The 24853-nt window shown below is 44.0% G+C and overlaps 1 protein-coding gene across 3 annotated transcripts; it reads right to left on the bottom strand.

The window, feature by feature from the left end:
• Window positions 1-2974: 2974 nt before the first annotated feature.
• Window positions 2975-9531, bottom strand: LOC123135868 (uncharacterized). 3 transcript variants are annotated; one of them, XM_044555106.1, is made up of 5 exons: window positions 9363-9531; window positions 9071-9223; window positions 4470-4583; window positions 3733-3873; window positions 2975-3623 (listed from the first exon to the last, which is right to left on the bottom strand). In XM_044555106.1, exons 2-5 carry the CDS (start codon window positions 9080-9082, stop codon window positions 3357-3359), a joined length of 534 nt encoding a protein of 177 aa, XP_044411041.1. In that variant the 5' UTR covers window positions 9083-9223; window positions 9363-9531; the 3' UTR covers window positions 2975-3356. The 3 variants fall into 3 exon arrangements, with proteins under 3 accessions (XP_044411041.1, XP_044411042.1, XP_044411040.1); XM_044555107.1 differs by lacking the exon at window positions 4470-4583; XM_044555105.1 differs by lacking the exons at window positions 9071-9223; window positions 9363-9531 and having other exon boundaries at window positions 4470-8017.
• Window positions 9532-24853: the final 15322 nt, after the last annotated feature.

Raw genomic sequence — 24853 nt, 5'->3', positions numbered from 1 at the left:
AGGAGATAGGGGTGCAAAGAACTAAAACATGTATGAAGTAGGGACTAAGTACAACCCTGTCAGCATTAGAGAATATCTCAGAGGTCTCCGGCTTATCCTTCCACAAATTTATGAGATAATCCATTATGTCTCCTTCCATCTGCTGCCCTTCACCGAAAAGCCTATAAAGGAAATCTCCTGTGAGGTCAATCACATTCCCAGGGATGGTAAACATGCAGTAGCATGTCCTGCAGAATACAAAAGGATGGTAAAATATATATTAGAAGTTCAGATACAACAACGAAACAGAAGTCCAAACACTATAACTCAAAAGGCAAGAGGAGACATAAAACAGAAGTTCATATACTACAACAACGGCAGTTCAGACAATACAGCAACAGAAGTTCAGACACAACAACTCCAAGGCAAGGGAATGACAGATGAGGGTAACTCACCCAGAATACTTCTCTAGACCGTCTTTACTCAGCACATACTGTTTCAACTTCCGGGCCTCGGATAAATGAGGGTAACTGTATTTTTTCAGGGGAGCGACAGGAGAACGCCACTTCAAAGGCAATCTTGATGCTCGCTTGGAGGTAGTTATGTTCCCAGACTCAACTGCCGGTTTCCTCCTGGTCATCACAGCATTCTTCCCACCTCTACCAGCAACAGTTCCAGCAGCACGTTTAACATTCTTCGGGTAAGCAATCTTCTCAAAATCATCATCGGACGAAATCACTTCTGCTTCGGCTGCTTCGACTGCATCAGCCTTCCTGTATCAAGGGGTTTTTGGAGTACCACGAATACCACCAGCCTGCTCCCCCAACTTGGAAGGAATGAGGGTCTGAGGTCTATCATCTTCTATCGGAGATGTACTCATCGGTTCCTCCCTAGGCTGGTATTCCTGTGACCCGAGGAATGAGTAGTGGTAATAGGTGAACTCCAACGGATCCACTGTGAAAGAAAAAAGAAGTGAAAACATCACCGTTAAAATACAACTGAAGTTCAGGAACATCACAATGTGCAGTCCAACTAATAAAGATGACATGGTTACTACTCAAGCTGACCTAAAAAAATTAGTTGCAGTAAAAAACTAAATGAAGTTCAGGCACAACCAGAGGCACAGTTCAAGATAAACCGATGAACTTGAAATCATTCAACTACAGCTAACAAAAACCATAGAAAGGCATCATCTCTGAAGTTCAATTAGAAAAAAAATGCTCATGTCCATTTAAGAAATGGAAGGACAGAAATTACTGAAACCAAACACACAAGCAAAATTAAAAAAGATAGAAATGAAGTTCATGTACAAAGAAAATGCTCATCTCCTTCTGAAACCAGTAGCCCAGCCAGATCTCAAGCAGAAGTCCAAGTTTGAGAGAAAAAATATGAAGTTTAGGTAGAATAAAAGATGCAGTGAAGGTAAGCAGTCCAACTTCCAAATACTTACATGTGTAGTAGCCAAACAGAGATTGGAAGTCTGTCTCAAACAGGTTAGAAGAAGCGATTGAGTATAGCCACGTCTTCCTGATATCCCCAATATTCTCATGGGAATAATTTGCAAGAACCCCGTCATGATACGAATTAACATTCGTAAGCATGAAGAATCCGCAGTCGATACTGCCATCAAACGAAGTAAAAAGAATAGTGTTTGAACAGAAAAAGAAAGCCAACGAATTAAACACGTCGCAGCTTAAGTACAACTAGAGTTAAACATATGTGATAAAGAGAAAAAGTGGAACTCATACTTGTTTTGCTGCTGGGGGACATCAATCCAATCCAGAGGGAAATTGTCGATGCTAACTGGACTGAAGGGTGTCTCCCTGTCGTTGCTGGCATCCTTCCAAAGCCTCTTGATGTTGTCGGTCATCGTTTGGTCCATCGTAGGAATCGAGAAGCTGGAACCTTGAATTCTTCAGGTCAAGGAATACCGACACCCAATGACTGACACCACCCATGGAAGCAGGAACCTCAGGCGGGTCAAAAGTAGGGAAAACAACCTGATGCATCATAAACACATGAATCACTAAAAAATGAGAATTAATATCAGAACGGTACAAAAGAAAAATAAAACAAATATTAACACAGTGGATCACACTGCAAAACTAATACAGAGGCAAAGAACAAGATATTGCATACCGAATCATGTGCATCCATGCTATCTGGACCACTCGCCATGAAGTACTTCCTCACACGGGAATCAAATTGACCTCTGAAAATCTTGTCCTAAAATAATGTAGGCAACACCAACATATGAAAAAATACAAAAATGAGACAAACAAGTTTTAAATAAAAAAATGGTAAGGAAAAAATCGGAAAAGAAATCACTGTACGGTTGACTTACACAAACCCAATACGGCAGGATGAGTTTGTCTGATCCCTGGTACTTCGCACTTAGACAGTAGAGTGCACACTCACACACAATAGACCGAAGCATTCCGCGAGGACCAAAAGATATTGTGACATCTTCAACAGAAGCTTCGCACTCCTTGTTTTGGAACATAATCATTGATCTAAAACAAGCGAACAGAAAGTAAAAGAAGTTCAGCATCAGGAAACTCAGGAAGTTCATAACACATGTTAGCACAGAAGTTCAGCTATATCACAACAGTCAGTACAGTATAAAAGAGGCCAGAAGTTCAGCACCACATAAGTAAAAAACAAGAAGTTCAGGTACATAGAGTTGGGAAGTTCAGGTAAGAAACCACAGGCAATTCACAGGGGGTACATGGATGATGTAAATATTGAGCAGCTGCACTCACCTCTTGGAACGATCATTCCTAAACCTAGTTACACTGTAATAAAAGTCATCAACCTTCTTTCGGACGACAGCAAGGTCGTTATCTGCTCACCAAAAAGAAAATAGCAATTAACAGCAACACTCAAAGCACATAGATTCACAACAGTTTCAATTAAGACCAACATTCAAGCACAAACATTCAAAACATAAGCACATCTCAGCTGCTACATCAGAAAGGATAAAACCACAGCATCATAGACATCACAACACATGCATTACAAACCTCCACCCACATAGAAAAACAGGTTCACTTAACATTCTTTACAACCCACACGACAAACAACAAAACCAGAAGTTCAACTTAGACCACACAGGCAGTTCACAGGGGATATCATGGACTAAAACCAAACAACAAAGAGGGGAGGGGAGGGGGAAAGAAGAGAGAAGCATGCTCCTCTCTTCATGGATCCTTGCCTAGACCAGTGGCAGCACTAGAATGATCAACCTCCTCTCCATAGCTATCGCTTTCGGTATCTTCATCGTCGTCTCCAGTAGACGTTGCAGTGTCGTCGCGAAGGACACCAGCAGCAGCTGTAGCAACCGGAGAATCTGAAACAAGAAAAATATTTGGTTGTGCCTATACAGCATCAACATCAACTGATGGCTCTGCTGCAGGAGACTTCTCCGGGCTTGCAGTAGCACTACCACCAGTTTGTACAGCAGACTCAACATGATCTTTCTCCAAAATGATGTCTCCAGTTGTCTTGCCCTTCTTAGCATCAGAAACCTCAGCGCCAACGGACGACTGAGGTTCAGTCAGGACCACCCCGTCGAAGCAGCCGGCGCCTGAGACGGACATGTCTGCAGCCTTCTCTAGAGCAACACTAACATCATCATTATGCTGCTGCAAAAAGAAACAAAAAGTCATTACAAAGGGCTGACTGAACCTCATGCACAGGGGCAGCAAGTCCGTCTCAGGGGCAACAAGACAAATGGACAAGAAAAAATGGTACCTTATTTTCACTACCATGAACCTCATCAACTAATACATCACTAGAGGGGCAAGGATCATGCACATGGGCAGCTTCATGCACATGATCATCTTCATGCACAGGTAAAACATCCTCCCTAACCCCAGCACCATCATCAACAGCCTAGAAAATAATCATGTAGAAAACAAATACCTAATCAGCAAAAGTTCATGTTACATAATCAGAGAAGGTCAGGTATCACAATTGGCACATAATGGAAGTCCAAATACAGTAAACATAGCAGACCAGATATCAAACTACCATTAAGATACAAAAGAAGACAAAAAGGGACAGTCATCAAAAGTCATAGAAGTTCAAGTGCTGAAGCACTTGAAGTTCAGGTCCTATAAACAAAGAAGGTCACCTAGGAAACACTAGTACCAAAAAGAAAAAAGACTAGAAAATAATCATGTAGAAAACAAATACCTAATCAGCAGAAGTTCACATTACATAATCAGAGAAGGTCAGCTATCACAACTGACACATCATGGAAGTCCAAATACGGTAAACATAGCAGATAACATACCAAACTACCATAAGATACAAAAAGGCGCAAAAAGGGCCAGTCATCAAAGTCATAGAAGTTCAGGTGCTGAAGCACTTGAAGTTCAGGTCCTATAAACAGAGAAGGTCACCCTATAACTTGCATAACAATAATAACTCAAAGCTAACAATGAACACTAGTGCGAAAGAAATATCAAAAGCCAACATAAACAAACCTCTTCAGTACGCTCCACATGGCCTCCTTCATGACCCAAACGAACGGGGTCCTGCCTCTGAATCTCTCTCACAACAACACTTGTCTCATCTTCAAAAGGCTTGCAACGGGCGTCCTGCATTTCCTTGAACAACATAAAACTAGCCCGGAGGTGGGAAGTGCTCTCACGAAGCTCAGCAAGATATTTAGCTTCAATCAAAAAAATCTCCTTCGAAGACTCAGCATCAAAACCGTGGCCGGGAGGAAGAATCCCATCCATGCAACTAACACGCTCAACCGTTGTCAGAACACGAGCCATCTCTCCCCAAACAGTTTCTAGAAGTCCAACAATCCTAGAAAAGGGAAATATTCGCATCATCGAACAAACTCTAGGAAGAAACGCTACCTGCAGCACTCACACGGGCAGAAGAACCTCCTAGATCTACAGGGGGCACCAGTGTTAACATCCCGCGAGAATTCAAATCTCGGAGAACTTCCACTACCTAGGCCGGCAGCACGAGGCATAGTAAGAATAGGACGTTCGATAACCCTAAAGAACACAACCTCAGCCCGTGTCTTCCAGTACATATATGAATGAACATGGAAGCAGAAATATAGAAGACAGTAGCAAAAGTTCAAGTTAGTACCACAACTGATACTGAAAAAAAAGACAATGACAAGGAAAAAAAGGCAGAACAGTCAGATACACAAACTACACCAAAAATTCCACTAATGCCTACACACGTAGTACATTTCAGAAGTCCAACTATGTATACATAGGCAGAGCAACCATGTATGGCTAGAAGTTAACATGCTTTCAAAAATGTTGGAAATTTACATAGCAGAAGTTCAACCATGCATGTGCAACAACAAAGTTTAGCTTATTTCATATGAATATATCCAGAAATTCACATATGTACACAAAGGCAGTAATACCATATAAGCCAAGCAGTTCAACTAATTTACTCATCTATATGAACCAGAAGGCCATCTATGTACATAGCAGAAGTTCAACCATGCACACAAAGGCAGTACTAACTACACAGAAAAGAAGAAACACTCACAGGTAGTCTCCCAAACACCCAGTTGGCTGGGTCGTCATCACCTTTCCTGACCAAGTCAGCCGCAACGAGCTCAAGAAGCTTGGCATGATCCATGTAATTGATGCGAGGCATCCTCAAGTCAACATTAGGCGTCTTGCCAATGATAAGGCAGTCCAGGTACATAAGAAGCGGCACGATGGCACAGCCTGTGACAGCTTTTCCTCTGCTAGTACCTTGCTGATACCTAACAACAGCACTTCAAAGGTCATCAACAACCAACTGGCAGTAGTCCATATCTGCCATGTCCTCAAACATAAGATTCTCAGCCATTGCTGCCTCCCTGGACACTCGTGTAGACGTTCCAGGGATAACCACCTTCATGAAAATAATCAGGTAAAACACCTGCAGAGCAAGATCATCCTTCGTCTCATCCTTCACAAGATCCGCGAGGATATTCCGCAGATCCTTTGTCTTGATGTCGTCACTCCTAGCGTACCCAAGCTTTCCCTTCAACCTCATAACAGCATCATCAAACCCATCACTCGAAGGCCTAGGAGGGGTACGATTACCTTGAGAGAATCCAAACAGATGGTGAATAGCATCACTTGTAATACGCAGAACCTTGTTCGCCTCACCCATGTCCAGAATCATGGTTGCATGGTCAATCCTCGTGTAGATGTTGCCCATCAAAGGACGAGAAATGTTGGAATCAACCTTCAGGTCAAACACACAACCAAAACCAGCCTTGATAACCCTCATCTTGTGCCTAAGTTGTAGCATTTTTGCACACGTCTTCACCTCTCCTAGTGAGCAGCGAACCATCTTGTTAAAGCGTTTCGCCTCACCTCCTCCTTGGCCACCTTCTTCGGGCGCTTTGCATCCTCTCTTCCTCCTCTCAGGCCGCTCCACAAGCTGATACTAGAAAAAAGGAAAAAGTCCAAAACAAACCTTGAAGTTGTAGGTGAAAGCTAAATCAAACCCTGAAATTTGAATCCCGGAAATTGGCACTCTGAACTTGTAATCCCGGTCTATTTTAAACCCTAGACCTGTTTGGCACACTGGGAATACTACAATCCCGACCGGGATAACCTGCTACTCTGACGGACGAGAATTTGGGCCGGCCCACTATACCATAACAGGAATTCGTGAAATCTAATAAATGTTCGCACATTTCTAAAATTGTTCAGAAGTTAAAAAAATGTTCCTGCTTTCTATTTTGACAAAACTTCAGTTTCCTTTTGTGTTTTTTAAAACATGTTTGGAATTTTGAAATTCTATTCACATTTTTTTTAAACTGTCCGTGATTTAAAAAAAATCACATTTGTCAAAAACTATTCAGAGTTACAACAGCTTTTCACATGCTATGAAATGGTTTATGATTTTAAAAAATTATTTTACATTTTTCAAAAATTTGAAACCTGAACATATGCGTAAAGAAATGTCGCAGCCAAAAACTGAACCGAGTATGGACACAGCCAAAAACGATGGACCAGTGTCTCGTCGCGGCCACATGCAATACAGTACACTCCCGGTTTTATTTTCCTCCGCAATAATTCATCTGCTACCGCTAGTCCATTCCGGAGTAGTCTCCAAATATGAATCAGGTTTTAGAGTGTAGCTCTGCCACTGGCCGCCAGTAGCAAATCCAGCCACTCAAAAATGTACGTGGCATTACAAAAAAAAGTATGTACAATGTAAATAATATTCGCGTGATTCAAACAAATGTTTCGTCAATTCAAAAAATGTAACATTTCAAGAATGTTCACGAGTTTAAAAAAATGTGCTTGTGACATATTCAGAACAAAGTATATGCAATATAAAAAAAGTTTGTGTGATGTAAAAACATGTGTCATACCCTTATAAGAATATACGTGACATGTGTTTGAAAACAGTTTATTCAATTTTAAAAATGTTTAACAATGTAAAAATGTTCGTGTAGTTTAATAAAATGTTTATTGTCGTTAAGAAATGTAAAACGTGTATTTGGAAAAATATGACCGTGTATTCATTTTTTTAAAACATGCATTTAAAAAATGTAAATAATTTATTTGAAATATGTTGAAAGTGTATAAAAATTATTTGTGCTAAAAATTTACATTGGGTACTAAGAATAATTAGAAATGAGTAAAAAAGAAAACCGGTTACTGGTAAAGAAACAAAACAAAAGGAAAAGGAAAAATCAAGAAAATCAAGAAAGAAACTAAAGAAAGGAAAAATATAACAAAGAAAGAAAAACCAGATAAAACCAGTGAAAAAACAAAATATAACGAAGGAAAAAACCAAAGAAAAAACAAAGAAAACAAATAAAACCAGACCAGTGTGAGATACTGTGCCAATGGGCCGGCCCAATTCAGCGTATACCGGCTAAATCCTCTCAAGGTTCAAAATAAACCGGGATCAGAAAGTTTGGTGTGCTGATTTCAGGGATTGAGAGTTCGGGGTTTGATTTAGCTTTCGCTTATAAATTCAAGGTTTGTTTTGGACTTTTTCCATTAGTTTTTGCCATAACAGAAGAAGTCCGGAGTTGTAATAAGTTACTAAAAATAAAAAAGAGGTGCAATGCTCGTTAATTTGCTTCAAACCTTTCGGAATAGTGTAAACTACACTGGGTATAGCTCCGTGCAGTCTACCATATTCCTGAAGGCTTGAAGCTAAGCAACGTGAGAATTGAGCCTTTTCTTCATCGTCTCTGCACTCAGGGCTTATAAATCGCTCCTAGTCCCTCTCTCTTCGCGAGGTGGGACTAAAAAACAGCTTACTAAGAAACTGTAGTACTGGTTCATCCATGAACCGGTACTAAAGGTGCTCGTGCGGCCCCAGCCTTACCTGACACAACCTCATTAGTACCAGTTCGTGGCATGAACCGGTGCTAAAGGTTCGCCACGAACCGGTACTAAACAGCTCCTCCCGCCTAGCAGTTGGTACATACTAAACGCAAAAAATATAAGAGCATTTAGATCATGATCTTATATTTCTTTACAGTCTAAATTGTCAATATGATCTTATAACATCAAAAATACTTTGATCATCAATGATCTTTGTGTGTACAATTTGAATTGTCAATATGAGTCATCAACGATTTATAAACCGATGAAGACTCATATTGCGGCCACAAATTCTACACATAGAGTTCAATGAAGACCAAGTGCTTGTGATAGTTTGAGAAATAACATATTTAAGGTGGTAAAAGGCTTGTTAGGGGAGCGAGGTGGGACTAAAAACAGCTTGCCATAACCTCATTAGTACCGGTTCGTGGTACGAACCGACACTAAATGGTGATAGTGGGGCCATATCCTGACCGCAGGCTGACACAGCCTCTTTAGTACCGGTTCGTGGCATGAACCGGTACTAAATGTTCGCCACGAACCGGTGCTATTGATCGCCGCCACGAACCGGCACTAATGTACACATTAGTGCCGGCTGAAATTCAAACCGGTACTATTGTGCTTCACATTTGACCCTTTTTCTACTAGTGATACATGTTATCATAGACATCATCAACACGTTCTTCGCAAAAAGAAGAAGAAGACATGATCAACACATAAAAGCAAGCTAAGGAAGGCATCAGAGCAGTTGTTACCTCTGTTAACATGATGGAGAAGCTCCTTCGGCCGTAGTTGAAGAAAGAGCAGCAAAATCGGCACAAGAGGGCGCAAGCGCAACCGACCGCGGACGAGGGACGATCTAGCCCATGATCCGTCAACGATCAGCTAAGCCATGATTGACCTACTGCCTGCTCCATGCACGTGCACGATATTAGTTATAATTGAACTTCCGGTGACAGCAGTAATTAGGAGCGTATTTTTTCCTCGATCGACGTCGTTATTTCGGAGGAAGCAAATGCAGATGCCAGATGAAGAGGGAGGGAGCACCTGTATTCTTCCTTGGATCGATCAATCCTAAGGCAAGAGCGCGACCGAAACTGCAAGCGATCCAGACGGAGGAGGAAGGAGGTGTTGCTATGGTGTGGCCATGGAGTGGTGGTTGTGTGGCCCGTGACACCTCAACGGAGCTAGCTATTGTGCCGTCCTCCGAACCTCCTCCAAAGTAAAGCAACGAGTAAGTGCACACAACACGATATATGCGATTCCTTGCTTGCTTCTTTGCCCCCATTGATGCCCGCTGGTCGGGCGTGCCTTAATCTGCTTCGATTTGACACTTCTCCAAAGCATGCGGCATGCATGTGACTATGTGAGCCCCATTCATTCATCAATCGCATGCCACTTTTCCAAAGCATGGCCTGTGACATGTGCCTTGGTCTGCTTCAATTCCTTGCCTCCATGCATGGGACCCAGACTATCTGATGCTGAGCTCAAATGCTCCCTGATGAATAGTATTGTTAAAAGTAAAAACAATAAAAAAAATCTGTTTTTTTTGGCAAATTTGACAAATGTTTTGTATGCTTGCGTAATATTATCATGAAATGACATTCCTGAATAGCATTTTTGGAGCATCTATTTGTTTTTTCACCATGCCTTTTGGGAATGTTGTTGCTGTCAAGTTTGTTCAGTTTTATCATGTAGGTTTTCTGTTTCAACTTAAGTCTGGTGCACGTAAACATCTTCTGTACCTGTACGTGCCCATTAGTCTGTATTTTCATCTTGTACGTAGCAGAATAAAAGAACCTGACATGTGCTGCGTTCACGTGGGGTGCGTCTAGTAGAAGGACCAGGCCGTGATCTCAATCGTGGGATGGCACGATGGAAGTGGATCGTGGCTTAGGATTCGGTCCAAGTTTGTTAGTCTGTTTCCTGATGGAATAAAGGAAAGAACGAAAAGGACGCAGGTTAAGCGCGTCGTAAAACTGCTCTTCACACCGGGTGTTCGTGTGTGCCTCTCTCGCGTGCGTGCGTGTGTTCGTCGTCGTCGTTGTGTGATCCGGCCTGAGAACCAACAAATGTCATTTCATGATGACATTTTTCATGCAACTAAAATATTTGCCAAAGTTTGTCAAAAGAAATTCAAAAAAATTTGTTTGAATTTTACTATTTATCCCGTGCTCATTTGAGCTCGGGAACACAGGACATTCGACATGCATGACGCTACCTGATGCCGCATCCAATGAAAGTCGTGCCCGCGAGTACAATGGTAAGGAATATCCTTTTAGTGCCACACACATCGCATCATATCAGATTGTCGATATGCCACCTGCGGGCGGGCACCAACCCCATAGCGGGTTCCTCCAACACTTGATTTTTTTGAGACAGAAAGAACAGTCAGTTTTTACATTAATGCATCATTAAGATGTTTGTGGAATTTAATGGTTGTACGCGCGCATTCCTGGTTAGTGGCACACATACCGAAAGAGGTGATGCAGAATATCTACTGCCCGCCCCGCTTACATCCTTACATAATTCCCATCCGTGTTTCTATTCCATGGCAATGGCCCGATTGTTCATGTTTGTATAAAAAGATTGGTATATCTAGTAGTACTTCCCCATCATCAGAAATAAGTGTGCTTCTGATATCAACATGTTTTTTCTTCTTTCAAACATAATACAACAAACGTTTATGTACCCACAAATACGCCCATTGATATGAATGTACGAACTCACACCAGTACCATGTTAAGCACATTAGGGACACTAGGCGGGTGTCTCAACGAATGGTCAACTGAGACACTACCCTACACTATTCCTCAGTTCATATGGTCCCTTGAGCTCACAAGTTGTAGAGTTCTATTCTTTTTAACACAGAGGAAGTATAGCCTTCGGTCTGTATAGCAACTAATGATGCATATCTCAAGTTGTAAATCTAGCCCTCAAAACTTTCTAAGTGTGCCATCTTATATATGTCTAAAATAGCCATGACACTGTCCCGCTGCCGGCATGGCAATATGTTAGCTCCGTGGGAGAGGATGCTTTGATTCGATTTCATCTTGGTCATTTTCCCCAAAACTTGGCATGAGTCCCTTTTGCTTTTCTTTTCTTCCTTGTGAAGATCAATGTATGGTTGATTCTTAGTGACCACTTTGCCTTTCTCCTTTGTTCAAAGAGCTTACAATGATGATATATATAAGATGTTTACTTTATGCAATAAAGAAGGGAACCAGGTTGGTCAAAGAAATTATTATCCTGCTTGTTGGATGTTTACTTACTCGCTAGAGCAGTAATATTTATTATTCTATTAAAACAGCCCAAAAATAAGCTATGATGGTCCAACTGAAAAGAGAAAAATCCCACAATATAACACGTGAAAGCAGTAGTATATAATTTGTTGAAAGCACATGTCAAAGAGGTCTGGAAGTGTATTAAAATTCACTATTAAGTATGAAATTTGCATAAAAGAGCCGGTATAAATAGCTCACTTGTGGGATCTAATCCGATTCTATGGGAACAACTTTCATTTCTATCTTTTGGCTTAAAGTGGTGAACAAATCCTTTCTTTTCACTTTTTGTGCTCCGCATGGCTCCGGTCAAGATGTGACTCATCCTGGGATGGATCTTTCACCTATGCTATGAGTGAATCTTATCATCACTGGCGAGTGATATCGTATCACCGTCTTCGTCCTGAAAACATCTGCAGAGCTAAGCCAGTGTAGGCTTTGACACTACTTATATTCGCTACAAGTATTACAGTCGCTTCACTACACTCACCGTTTGGTACACAGGAATTCATTAATTTATCTGAACGTTTTTCAGGCCAGCCCTCTGCCCCCGCGTCGCTCCAACAGGGGCGACACGGGCGGCTAACCCTAGCCGACGCCGGCGGTCTCCCCTTCCTTTCCTCTCCTCCTCGTCGCCACCAGAGGAGCCGCTGATGCGTCGCGCGGCTGCCGAGGAAGGTGGCGGCGAGGCCCTCGTCGTCCCTTTGCGGAGATCCGGATCCACGGGGCGGCGGCCCTGCTGGTTCGGCGCCGCCATTCGCGCCCTGGACGGTGTGCGCGGGGACTCTGCCCGGCGTCCTCGACCGCTCGGGTGGTGGGGAGTCGGCGCTTGGCGGCGGCAGTTCGGGGGCCTTCGTCCTCGCCAGATCTGGAGGCCTGTTGCTCCCTCGTTCCCGCTCCTTTCCCTTTGCACTTGATGCCGGTGGATGCTGCTGGATGGATCGTTTGGACTCACTTGATTTTGAATCACTTGAGATATGCAAATCATACCACATAGGCAAGATGACTGAAAAGCCTCGGTTTCAGTAAGATGGAACAAGATAGCAACTTGTTGGAAGTAACACATTTTGATGTGTGCAGTCCAATGAGTGCTGAGGCATGCAGTGAATATCGTTATGTTCTTACTTCACAGATGATTCGAGTAGATGTTGAGTATATTTACTTGATAAAACACAAGTCTGAATTATTGAATGGTTCAAGTAATTTCAGAGTGAAGTAGAAGATCATTGTGACAAGAGGATAAAATGTCTATGATATGATCATAGAGATGAATATCTGAGTTACGAGTTTGGCACACAATTAAGACATTGTGGAGATTGTTTCACAATTAATAGCGCCTGGAACACCATAGTGTGATGGTGTGTCCGAACATCATAGTTGCATCCTATTGGATATGGTGCGTACCATGATGTCTCTTATCGAATTACCACTATCGTTCATGGGTTAGGCATTAGAGACAACCGCACTCACTTTAATAGGGCACCACGAAACTCCGTTGAAACGACACCGTATGAACTATGGTTTGGAGAAACCTAAGTTGTCGTTTCTTAAAAGTTTGGGGCTGCGACGCTTATGTGAAAAAGTTTCAGGTTGATAAGCTCGAACCCAAAGCGGATAAAATGCATCTTCATAGGACACCCAAAACAGTTGGGTATACCTCCTAATTCAGATCCGAAGCAATAGGGATTGTTTCTTGAATCGGGTCCTTTCTCGAGAAAAGGTTTGTCTCGAAGAATTGAGTGGGAGGATGGTGGAGACTTGATGAGGTTATTGAACCGTCACTTCAACTAGTGTGTAGCAGGGCACAGGAAGTTGTTCCTGTGGCACCTACACCAATTGAAGTAGAAGCTTATGATAGTGATCATGAAGTTTCGGATCAAGTCACTACCGTACCTCGTAGGGTGACAAGGATACGTACTACTTCAGAGTGGTACAGTAATCCTGTCTTGAAGGTCATGTTGCTAGACAACAATGAACCTACGAGCTATGGAGAAGCGATGGTGGGCCCAAATTCCGACAAATGGTTAGAAGCCATGAAATCCGAGATAGGATCCATGTATCAGAACAAAGCATGGACTTTGGTGGACTTGCCCGATGATCGGCAAGCCATTGAGATAAATGGATCTTTAAGAAGAAGACGGACGTGGATGGTAATGTCACCATCTATGAAGCTCGACTTGTGGCGAAGAGTTTTTCACAAGTTCAAAGAGTTGACTACGATGAGATTTTCTCATCCGTAGCGATGCTTAAGTCCGTCGGAATCATGTTAGCATTAGCTGCATTTATGAAATCTGGCAGACGGATGTCAAAACGAGTTTCCTTACCAGTTTTCGTAAGGAAAGGTTGTATGTGATACAATCAGAAAGGTTTTGTCGATTCCTAAGGATGCTAAAAGGTATGCTAGCTCCAGCGATCCTTCTAAGGACTGGAGTAAGCATCTCGGAGTTGGAATGTACACTTTGATGAGATGATCAAAAGATTTTGGGTTTATACAAAGTTTATGAGAAACTTGTATTTCCAAAGAAGTGAGTGGGAGCACTATAGAATTTCTGATGAGTATATGTTGTTGACATATTGTTGATCAGAAATGATGTAGAATTTCTGGAAAGCATATAGGGTTATTTGAAAGGTGTTTTTCAATAGAAAACCTGGATTAAGCTACTTAAACATTGAGCATCAAGACCTATGAGGATAGATCAAAAACGCTTAATAATACTTTCAAATGAGCACATACCTTGACATGATCTTGAAGGTGTTCAAGATGGATCAGTTAAAGAAGGAGTTCTTGCCTGAGTTGTAAGGTACGAAGTTAAGACTTAAAGCTCGACCACGGCAGAAAAGAGAGAAAGGACGAAGGTCGTCCCCTATGCTTTAGACGTAGGCTCTACAGTATGCTATGCTAAGTACCGCACCTGATGTGTGCCTTGCCACTTGTCTGGCAAGAGAGTACAAAGGTGATCAAGGAGTGGATCACCAGATAGCGGTCAAAATTATCCTTAGAGGAATAAGGATATGTTTCTCGATTATGGAGGTGATAAAGAGTTCGGCGTAAAGGGTTACGTCGATGCAAGCTTTAACACCTATCCGAATGACTCTGAGTAGCAAACCGGATACGTATAGTGGAGCAACCATTTGGAATAGCTCCAAGTGGAGCGTGGAAGCAGCATTTACAATATGACCTAGAGATTTGCGAAGTACATACGGATCTGAATGTTGCAGACCCGTTGACTAAAACCTCTCTCACAAGCAGAACATGATCAAACCCCAGAACTCATTGAGTCTTAATCACATGATGATGTGAACTAGTTTAGTGACACTAGTAAACTCTTTGGATGTTGGTCACATGGTGATGTGACCTGTCAGTGTTAATCACATGGTGATGTGAACTAGATTATTGACTCTAGTGCAAGTGGGAGACTGTTGGAAATATGCCCTAGAGGCAATAATAAATTAGTTGTTATTATATTTCCTTGTTCATGATAATCGTTTATTATCCATGCTATAATTGTATTGATAGGAAACTCAGATACATGTGTGGATACATAGACAACACCATGTCCCTAGTAAGCCTCTAGTTGACTAGCTCGTTGATCAATAGATGGTTACGGTTTCCTGACCATGGACATTGGATGTCATTGATAACGGGATCACATCATTAGGAGAATGATGTGATGGACAAGACCCAATCCTAAGCCTAGCACAAAGATCGTGTAGTTCGTATGCTAAAGCTTTTCTAATGTCAAGTATCTTTTCCTTAGACCATGAGATTGTGCAACTCCCGGATACCGTAGGAATGCTTTGGGTGTACCAAACGTCACAACGTAACTGGGTGGCTATAAAGGTGCATTACAGGTATCTCCGAAAGTGTCTGTTGGGTTGGCACGAATCGAGACTGGGATTTGTCACTCCGTGTAAACGGAGAGGTATCTCTGGGCCCACTCGGTAGGACATCATCATAATGTGCACAATGTGACCAAGGGGTTGATCACGGGATGATGTGTTACGGAACGAGTAAAGAGACTTGCCGGTAACGAGATTGAACAAGGTATCGGTATACCGACGATCGAATCTCGGGCAAGTAAAATACCGCTAGACAAAGGGAATTGTATACGGGATCGATTGAGTCCTTGACATCGTGGTTCATCCGATGAGATCATCGTGGAACATGTGGGAGCCAACATGGGTATCCAGATCCCGCTGTTGGTTATTGACCGGAGAACGTCTCGGTCATGTCTGCATGTCTCCCGAACCCGTAGGGTCTACACACTTAAGGTTCGATGACGCTAGGGTTATAAAGGAAGTTTGTATGTGGTTACCGAATGTTGTTCGGAGTCCCGGATGAGATCCCGGACGTCACGAGGAGTTCCGGAATGGTCCGGAGGTAAAGATTTATATATGGAAAGTTGTTGTTCGGGTTCCGGAAAAAGTTCGGGTTTTTTCGGTATTGTACCGGGAAGCTTCCAGAAGGTTCCGGAGGATTCCGGAGGGGTCCGGAGGTCCGGAAATTGTTCCACCACGTCCAATACAGTAGCATGGGCTGTAGGGGGGCGCCCTAGCCTTAATGGGCCAGGGGCACCAGCCCCCCCAAGGCCCATGCGCATGGGAGGGGGAAACCCTAAGGGGGAGGGCCTCCACTTGACTTGGGAGGCACTCCTCCCCCCCTTGGCCGCACCCCTTCCTTGGAGGAAGGGGCAAGGCTGCGCCTCCCCCCTCTCCCTTGCCCCTATATATAGTGGAGGGGAGGGAGGGCATCCATACCTGAAGCCCTGGCGCCTCCCTCCCTCCCGTGACACCTCCTCCTCTCCCGTAGGTGCTTGGCGAAGCCCTGCAGGATTGCCACGCTCCTCCACCACCACCACGCCGTTGTGCTGCTGCTGGATGGAGTCTTCCTCAACCTCTCCCTCTCTCCTTGCTGGATCAAGGCGTGGGAGACGTCACCGGGCTGTACGTGTGTTGAACGCGGAGGTGCCGTCCGTTCGGCACTAGGATCTCCGGTGATTTGGATCACGACGAGTACGACTCCTTCAACCCCGTTCTCTTGAACGCTTCCGCTTAGCGATCTACAAGGGTATGTAGATGCACTCTCCTTCCCCTCGTTGCTGGTTTCTCCATAGATAGATCTTGGTGACACGTAGGAAAATTTTGAATTTCTGCTACGTTCCCCAACAGTGGCATCATGAGCTAGGTCTATTGCGTAGATTCTTTGCACGAGTAGAACACAAAGTAGTTGTGGGCGTTGATTTTGTTCAATATGCTTACCGTTACTAGTCCAATCTTGTTTCGACGGTATTGTGGGATGAAGCGGCCCGGACCGACCTTACACGTACTCTTACGTGAGACAGGTTCCACCGACTGACATGCACTTGGTGCATAAGGTGGCTAGCGGGTGCCAGTCTCTCCCACTTTAGTCGGAACGGATTCGATGAAAAGGGTCCTTATGAAGGGTAAATAGCAATTGGCATATCACGTTGTGGTTTTGCGTAGGTAAGAAACGTTCTTGCTAGAAACCCATAGCAGCCACGTAAAACATGCAAACAACAATTAGAGGACGTCTAACTTGTTTTTGCAGGGTATGCTTTGTGATGTGATATGGCCAAGAAGAATGTGATGAATGATATGTGATGTATGAGATTGATCATGTTCTTGTAATAGGATCACGACTTGCATGTCGATGAGTATGACAACCGGCAGGAGCCATAGGAGTTGTCTTTATTTATTGTATGACCTGCGTGTCATTGAACAACGCCATGTAATTACTTTACTTTATTGCTAACCGGTAGCCATAGTAGTAGAAGTAATAGTTGGCGAGACAACTTCATGAAGACACGATGATGGAGATCATGATGATGGAGATCATGGTGTCATGCCGGTGACGATGATGATCATGGAGCCCCGAAGATGGAGATCAAAAGGAGCAAAATGATATTGGCCATATCATGTCACTATTTGATTACATGTGATGTTTATCATGTTTATGCATCTTGTTTACTTAGAACGACGGTAGTAAATAAGATGATCCCTTACAACAATTTCAAGAAGTGTTCTCCCCTAACTGTGCACCGTTGCTACAGTTCGTCGCTTCGAAGCACCACGTGATGATCGGGTGTGATAGATCCTTACGTTCACATACAACGGGTGTAAGACAGATTTACACATGCAATACACTTAGGGTTAACTTGACGAGCCTAGCATGTACAGACATGGCCTCGGAACACGGAGACCGAAAGGTCGAGCATGAGTCGTATAGTAGATACGATCAACATGAAGATGTTCACCGATGATGACTAGTCCATCTCACGTGATGATCGGACACGGCCTAGTTGACTCGGATCATGTAATCACTTAGATGACCAGAGGGATGTCTATCTGAGTGGGAGTTCATAAGATGAACTTAATTATCCTGAACATAGTCAAAAGATCTTTGCAAATTATGTCGTAAGCTCGCGCTTTAGTTCCACTGTTTAGATATGTTCCTAGAGAAAATATAGTTGAAAGTTGACAGTAGCGATTATGCGGACAGTAGAAAGCTTATGTCCTTAATGCACCGCTCAGTGTGCTGAACCCCAAACGTCGTCTGTGGATGTTGCGAACATCGGACATACACGTTTTGATAACTACGTGATAGTTCAGTTAAACGGTTTAGAGTTGAGGCACCAAAGACGTTTTCGAAACGTCGCGGAACATATGAGATGTTTCGAGGGCTGAAATTGGGATTTCAGGCTCGTGCCCACGTCAAGAGGTATAAGACCTCCGACGATTTTCTTAGCCTGCAAACTAAGGGAGAAAAGCTCAATCGTTGAGCTTGTGCTCAGATTGTCTGAGTGCAACAATCACTTGAATCGAGTGGGAGTTGATCTTCCAGATGAGATAGTGATGTTTCTCCAAAGTCATTGCCACCAAGCTGCTAGAGCTTTGTGATGAACTATAACAAATCAGGGATAGATATGATGATCCTTGAGATATTCGTGATGTTTGACACCGCGAAAGTAGAAATCAAGAAGGAGCATCAATTGTTGATGGTTGGTGAAACCACTAGTTTCAAGAAGGGCAAGGGCAAGAAGGGATACTTCATGAAACGGCAAATCAGCTGCTGCTCTAGTGAAGAAACCCAAGGTTGAACCCAAACCCGAGACTAAGTGCTTCTGTAATAAGGGGAACAACCACTGGAGCAGAATTACCCTAGATACTTGGTAGATGAGAAGGCTGGCAAGGTCGATAGAAGTATATTGGATATACATTATGTTAATGTGTACTTTACTAGTACTCCTAGTAGCACCAGGGTATTAAGATACCGGTTCAGTTGCTAAGTGTTAGTAACTCGAAATAAAAGAGCTACGGAATAAACGGAGACTAGCTAAAGGTGAGCTGACGATATGTGTTGGAAGTGTTTCCAAGTTTGATGTGATCAAACATCGCACGCTCCCTCTACCATCAAGATTAGTATTAAACCTGAATAATTGTCATTTGGTGTTTGCGTTGAGCATAGACATGATTGGATTATGTCTGTCGCAATACGGTTATTCATTTAAGGAGAATAATGGTTACTCTATTTATTTGAATAATACCTTCAGTGGTCTTGCACCTAAAGGAATGGTTTATTGAATCTCGATCGTAGTGATACACATTTTCATGCCAAAAGATATAAGATAGTAATGATAGTACCACTTACTTGTGGCACTGCCATGTAAGTCATATTGGTATAAAACGCATGAAGAAGCTCCATGTTGATGGATCTTTGGACTCACTCGTTTTTGAAAAGTTTGAGACATGCGAACCATGTCTATTGGTGTATACGCATGAAGAAACTCCATGCAGATGGATCGTTTGGACTCACTTGATTTTGAATCACTTGAGATATGCAAATCATACCACATAGGCAAGATGACTGAAAAGCCTCGGTTTCAGTAAGATGGAACAAGATAGCAACTTGTTGGAAGTAACACATTTTGATGTGTGCAGTCCAATGAGTGCTGAGGCATGCAGTGAATATCGTTATGTTCTTACTTCACAGATGATTCGAGTAGATGTTGAGTATATTTACTTGATAAAACACAAGTCTGAATTATTGAATGGTTCAAGTAATTTCAGAGTGAAGTAGAAGATCATTGTGACAAGAGGATAAAATGTCTATGATATGATCATAGAGATGAATATCTGAGTTACGAGTTTGGCACACAATTAAGACATTGTGGAGATTGTTTCACAATTAATAGCGCCTGGAACACCATAGTGTGATGGTGTGTCCGAACATCATAGTTGCACCCTATTGGATATGGTGCGTACCATGATGTCTCTTATCGAATTACCACTATCGTTCATGGGTTAGGCATTAGAGACAACCGCACTCACTTTAATAGGGCACCACGAAACTCCGTTGAAACGACACCGTATGAACTATGGTTTGGAGAAACCTATGCTGTCATTTCTTAAAGGTTTGGGGCTGCGACGCTTATGTGAAAAAATTTCAGGTTGATAAGCTCGAACCCAAAGCGGATAAAATGCATCTTCATAGGACACCCAAAACAGTTGGGTATACCTCCTAATTCAGATCCGAAAGCAATAGGGATTGTTTCTTGAATCGGGTCCTTTCTCGAGAAAAGGTTTGTCTCGAAGAATTGAGTGGGAGGATGGTGGAGACTTGATGAGGTTATTGAATCGTCACTTCAACTAGTGTGTAGTAGGGCACAGGAAGTTGTTCCTGTAGCACCTACACCAACTGAAGTAGAAGCTTATGATAGTGATCATGAAGTTTCGGATCAAGTCACTACCGTACCTCGTAGGGTGACAAGGATACGTACTACTTCAGAGTGGTACAGTAATCCTGTCTTGAAGGTCATGTTGCTAGACAACAATGAACCTACGAGCTATGGAGAAGCGATGGTGGGCCCAAATTCCGACAAATGGTTAGAAGCCATGAAATCCGAGATAGGATCCATGTATCAGAACAAAGCATGGACTTTGGTGGACTTGCCCGATGATCGGCAAGCCATTGAGATAAATGGATCTTTAAGAAGAAGACGGACGTGGATGGTAATGTCACCATCTATGAAGCTCGACTTGTGGCGAAGAGTTTTTCACAAGTTCAAAGAGTTGACTACGATGAGATTTTCTCATCCGTAGCGATGCTTAAGTCCGTCGGAATCATGTTAGCATTAGCTGCATTTATGAAATCTGGCAGACGGATGTCAAAACGAGTTTCCTTACCAGTTTTCGTAAGGAAAGGTTGTATGTGATACAATCAGAAAGGTTTTGTCGATTCTAAGGATGCTAAAAGGTATGCTAGCTCCAGCGATCCTTCTAAGGACTGGAGTAAGCATCTCGGAGTTGGAATGTACACTTTGATGAGATGATCAAAGATTTTGGGTTTATACAAAGTTTATGAGAAACTTGTATTTCCAAAGAAGTGAGTGGGAGCACTATAGAATTTCTGATGAGTATATGTTGTTGACATATTGTTGATCAGAAATGATGTAGAATTTCTGGAAAGCATATAGGGTTATTTGAAAGGTGTTTTTCAATAGAAAACCTGGATTAAGCTACTTAAACATTGAGCATCAAGACCTATGAGGATAGATCAAAAACGCTTAATGGTACTTTCAAATGAGCATATACCTTGACATGATCTTGAAGGTGTTCAAGATGGATCAGTCAAAGAAGGAGTTCTTGCCTGAGTTGTAAGGTACGAAGTTAAGACTTAAAGCTCGACCACGGCAGAAAAGAGAGAAAGGACGAAGGTCGTCCCCTATGCTTTAGACGTAGGCTCTACAGTATGCTATGCTAAGTACCGCACCTGATGTGTGCCTTGCCACTTGCCTGGCAAGAGAGTACAAAGGTGATCAAGGAGTGGATCACCAGATAGCGGTCAAAATTATCCTTAAAGGAATAAGGATAGGTTTCTCGATTATGGAGGTGATAAAGAGTTCGGCGTAAAGGGTTACGTCGATGCAAGCTTTAACACCTATCCGAATGACTCTGAGTAGCAAACCGGATACGTATAGTGGAACAACCATTTGGAATAGCTCCAAGTGGAGAATGGTAGCAGCGTTTACAATATGACCTAGAGATTTGCGAAGTACATACGGATCTGAATGTTGCAGACCCGTTGACTAAAACCTCTCTCACAAGCAGAACATGACCAAACCCCAGATCTCATTGAGTCTTAATCACATGATGATGTGAACTAGTTTAGTGACACTAGTAAACTCTTTGGATGTTGGTCACATGGTGATGTGACCTGTCAGTGTTAATCACATGGTGATGTGAACTAGATTATTGACTCTAGTGCAAGTGGGAGACTGTTGGAAATATGCCCTAGAGGCAATAATAAATTAGTTATTATTATATTTCCTTGTTCATGATAATCGTTTATTATCCATGCTATAATTGTATTGATAGGAAACTCAGATACATGTGTGGATACATAGACAACACCATGTCCCTAGTAAGCCTCTAGTTGACTAGCTCGTTGATCAATAGATGGTTACGGTTTCCTGACCATGGACATTGGATGTCATTGATAACGGGATCACATCATTAGGAGAATGATGTGATGGACAAGACCCAATCCTAAGCCTAGCACAAAGATCGTGTAGTTCGTATGCTAAAGCTTTTCTAATGTCAAGTATCTTTTCCTTAGACCATGAGATTGTGCAACTCCCGGATACCGTAGGAATGCTTTGGGTGTACCAAACGTCACAACGTAACTGGGTGGCTATAAAGGTGCATTACAGGTATCTCCGAAAGTGTCTGTTGGGTTGGCACGAATCGAGACTGGGATTTGTCACTCCGTGTAAACGGAGAGGTATCTCTGGGCCCACTCGGTAGGACATCATCATAATGTGCACAATGTGACCAAGGGGTTGATCACGGGATGATGTGTTACGGAACGAGTAAAGAGACTTGCCGGTAACGAGATTGAACAAGGTATCGGTATACCGACGATCGAATCTCGGGCAAGTAAAATACCGCTAGACAAAGGGAATTGTATACGGGATCGATTGAGTCCTTGACATCGTGGTTCATCCGATGAGATCATCGTGGAACATGTGGGAGCCAACATGGGTATCCAGATCCCGCTGTTGGTTATTGACCGGAGAACGTCTCGGTCATGTCTACATGTCTCCCGAACCCGTAGGGTCTACACACTTAAGGTTCGATGACGCTAGGGTTATAAAGGAAGTTTGTATGTGGTTACCGAATGTTGTTCGGAGTCCCGGATGAGATCCCGGACGTCACGAGGAGTTCCGGAATGGTCCGGAGGTAAAGATTTATATATGGAAAGTTGTTGTTCGGGTTCCGGAAAAAGTTCGGGTTTTTTCGGTATTGTACCGGGAAGCTTCCAGAATGTTCCGGAGGATTCCGGAGGGGTCCAGAGGTCTGGAAATTGTTCCACCACGTCCAATACAGTAGCATGGGCTGTAGGGGGGCGTCCTAGCCTTAATGGGCCAGGGGCACCAGCCCCCCCAAGGCCCATGCGCATGGGAGGGGGGAAACCCTAAGGGGGAGGGCCTCCACTTGACTTGGGAGGCACTCCTCCCCCCCTTGGCCGCACCCCTTCCTTGGAGGAAGGGGCAAGGCTGCGCCTCCCCCCTCTCCCTTGCCCCTATATATAGTGGAGGGGAGGGAGGGCATCCACACCTGAAGCCCTGGCGCCTCCCTCCCTCCCGTGACACCTCCTCCTCTCCCGTAGGTGCTTGGCGAAGCCCTGCAGGGTTGCCACGCTCCTCCATCACCACCACGCCGTTGTGCTGCTGTTGGATGGAGTCTTCCTCAACCTCTCCCTCTATCCTTGCTGGATCAAGGCGTGGGAGACGTCACCGGGCTGTACGTGTGTTGAACACGGAGGTGCCGTCCGTTCGGCACTAGGATCTCCGGTGATTTGGATCACGACGAGTACGACTCCTTCAACCCCGTTCTCTTGAACGCTCCCGCTTAGCGATCTACAAGGGTATGTAGATGCACTCTCCTTCCCCTCATTGCTGGTTTCTCCATAGATAGATCTTGGTGACACGTAGGAAAATTTTGAATTTCTGCTACGTTCCCCAACAGGGACCTCAGGTCTTAGATGTTAGGTTTGGCCGCGAGGTCTGTTTGGTATTAGGCCCAGACCATCAGCGCCCCTTCATCAGTTAGATAGGAGTAGCGACAAAGGTTGCGAAGATGGTGGCTTTGGTCTTACTGTTGTACGCCTTTGTAAGGTCTTGTGTTAATAATTAATAAATTGGCCATGTGCATCGTCCAGATGCAGAGGTCGGGGGTATTCCTCCTTTTCGAAAAAAAACACTCTTCTCTTATGCTTCGCGCTTCGCATAGGTTAAAGAAGCCGCTCATCCCTGGCGAATCCTACCCACATCACACCTTATTTGCTCCGCACCTTATTTGCCGCGAAACACCCTCTCATAGCATTGGAAATCTCTATTATATCATTTTTCTTCATTATGGAGAAAGCATATCTTGCTTCATGTGACAATGAAATCATCCAACAAACCATCAATTTTCAATTGCATGGACCCAAAATCAATCAGTACACCTACAAGCATACAAGCGCTTGCCTCATCCTCCTCAGAGCATCTCTAGCCGCGCCCCCAACAGCCCCCCAGGCCCTCTTTTTTGTCGCCGGCGCCGAAAACTCGGGCCAGCTGAGCCACTAGAAGCCCAGTTTTTTGCTGGCTCGGGCCGATTTTGACACCGGCAGACCCAGGCCGAACCCAACACACAGGGGGCGCCCGGGGGCGCCGGGGGAAACGATTTTGGCGCGAAATGGAGTGGGTCCGCTGAGTCAGTGACTCGCCACATTCGTCGTCCTCATCGCCTCAGTTCCCGCGGGAATCAATGCCAAGGCTACCGTGCTGCCGCGCCAGCCAACCTTCTGTTGATGCCTCACGGGCGGCGCAGTGAAGGTGTCGCGACGCGCGTCCCACCCGATCCCGCCACGCGGCACCCGGCGGGCAACTTCTCACCGCCCATCTTCGGCTATGGAAGCCGACCTCCCCGCCGGTGAACGCCACAACTCGCCCCCTCTCGCCATTGTTGCCCCTCTCTCCCACTCTTCCCCGCCGACGAGCAATGGCCAAGCATTACCCAGGCGACACCGCGGCAGCGAACCGCTTCGGCCGAGGCCATCTGCGCGAGGACGAGGCGCGCCTCCTCTACGAGGCCGACTACCCGGTGAGGGAGTCCTGGACTAAGGGGTCCTCGCGCGGCCAGCCTATGTGACATGGGCCGTACTGATGGGTCGTGAAGATACGAGATAGAAGG

This window comes from Triticum aestivum, chromosome 6B (genome assembly GCF_018294505.1).
Source record: "Triticum aestivum cultivar Chinese Spring chromosome 6B, IWGSC CS RefSeq v2.1, whole genome shotgun sequence".
NCBI lineage: Eukaryota > Viridiplantae > Streptophyta > Magnoliopsida > Poales > Poaceae > Triticum > Triticum aestivum.
Note: the sequence above shows the minus strand (reverse complement) of the source record. Positions and strands in the feature narration are given on the sequence as shown.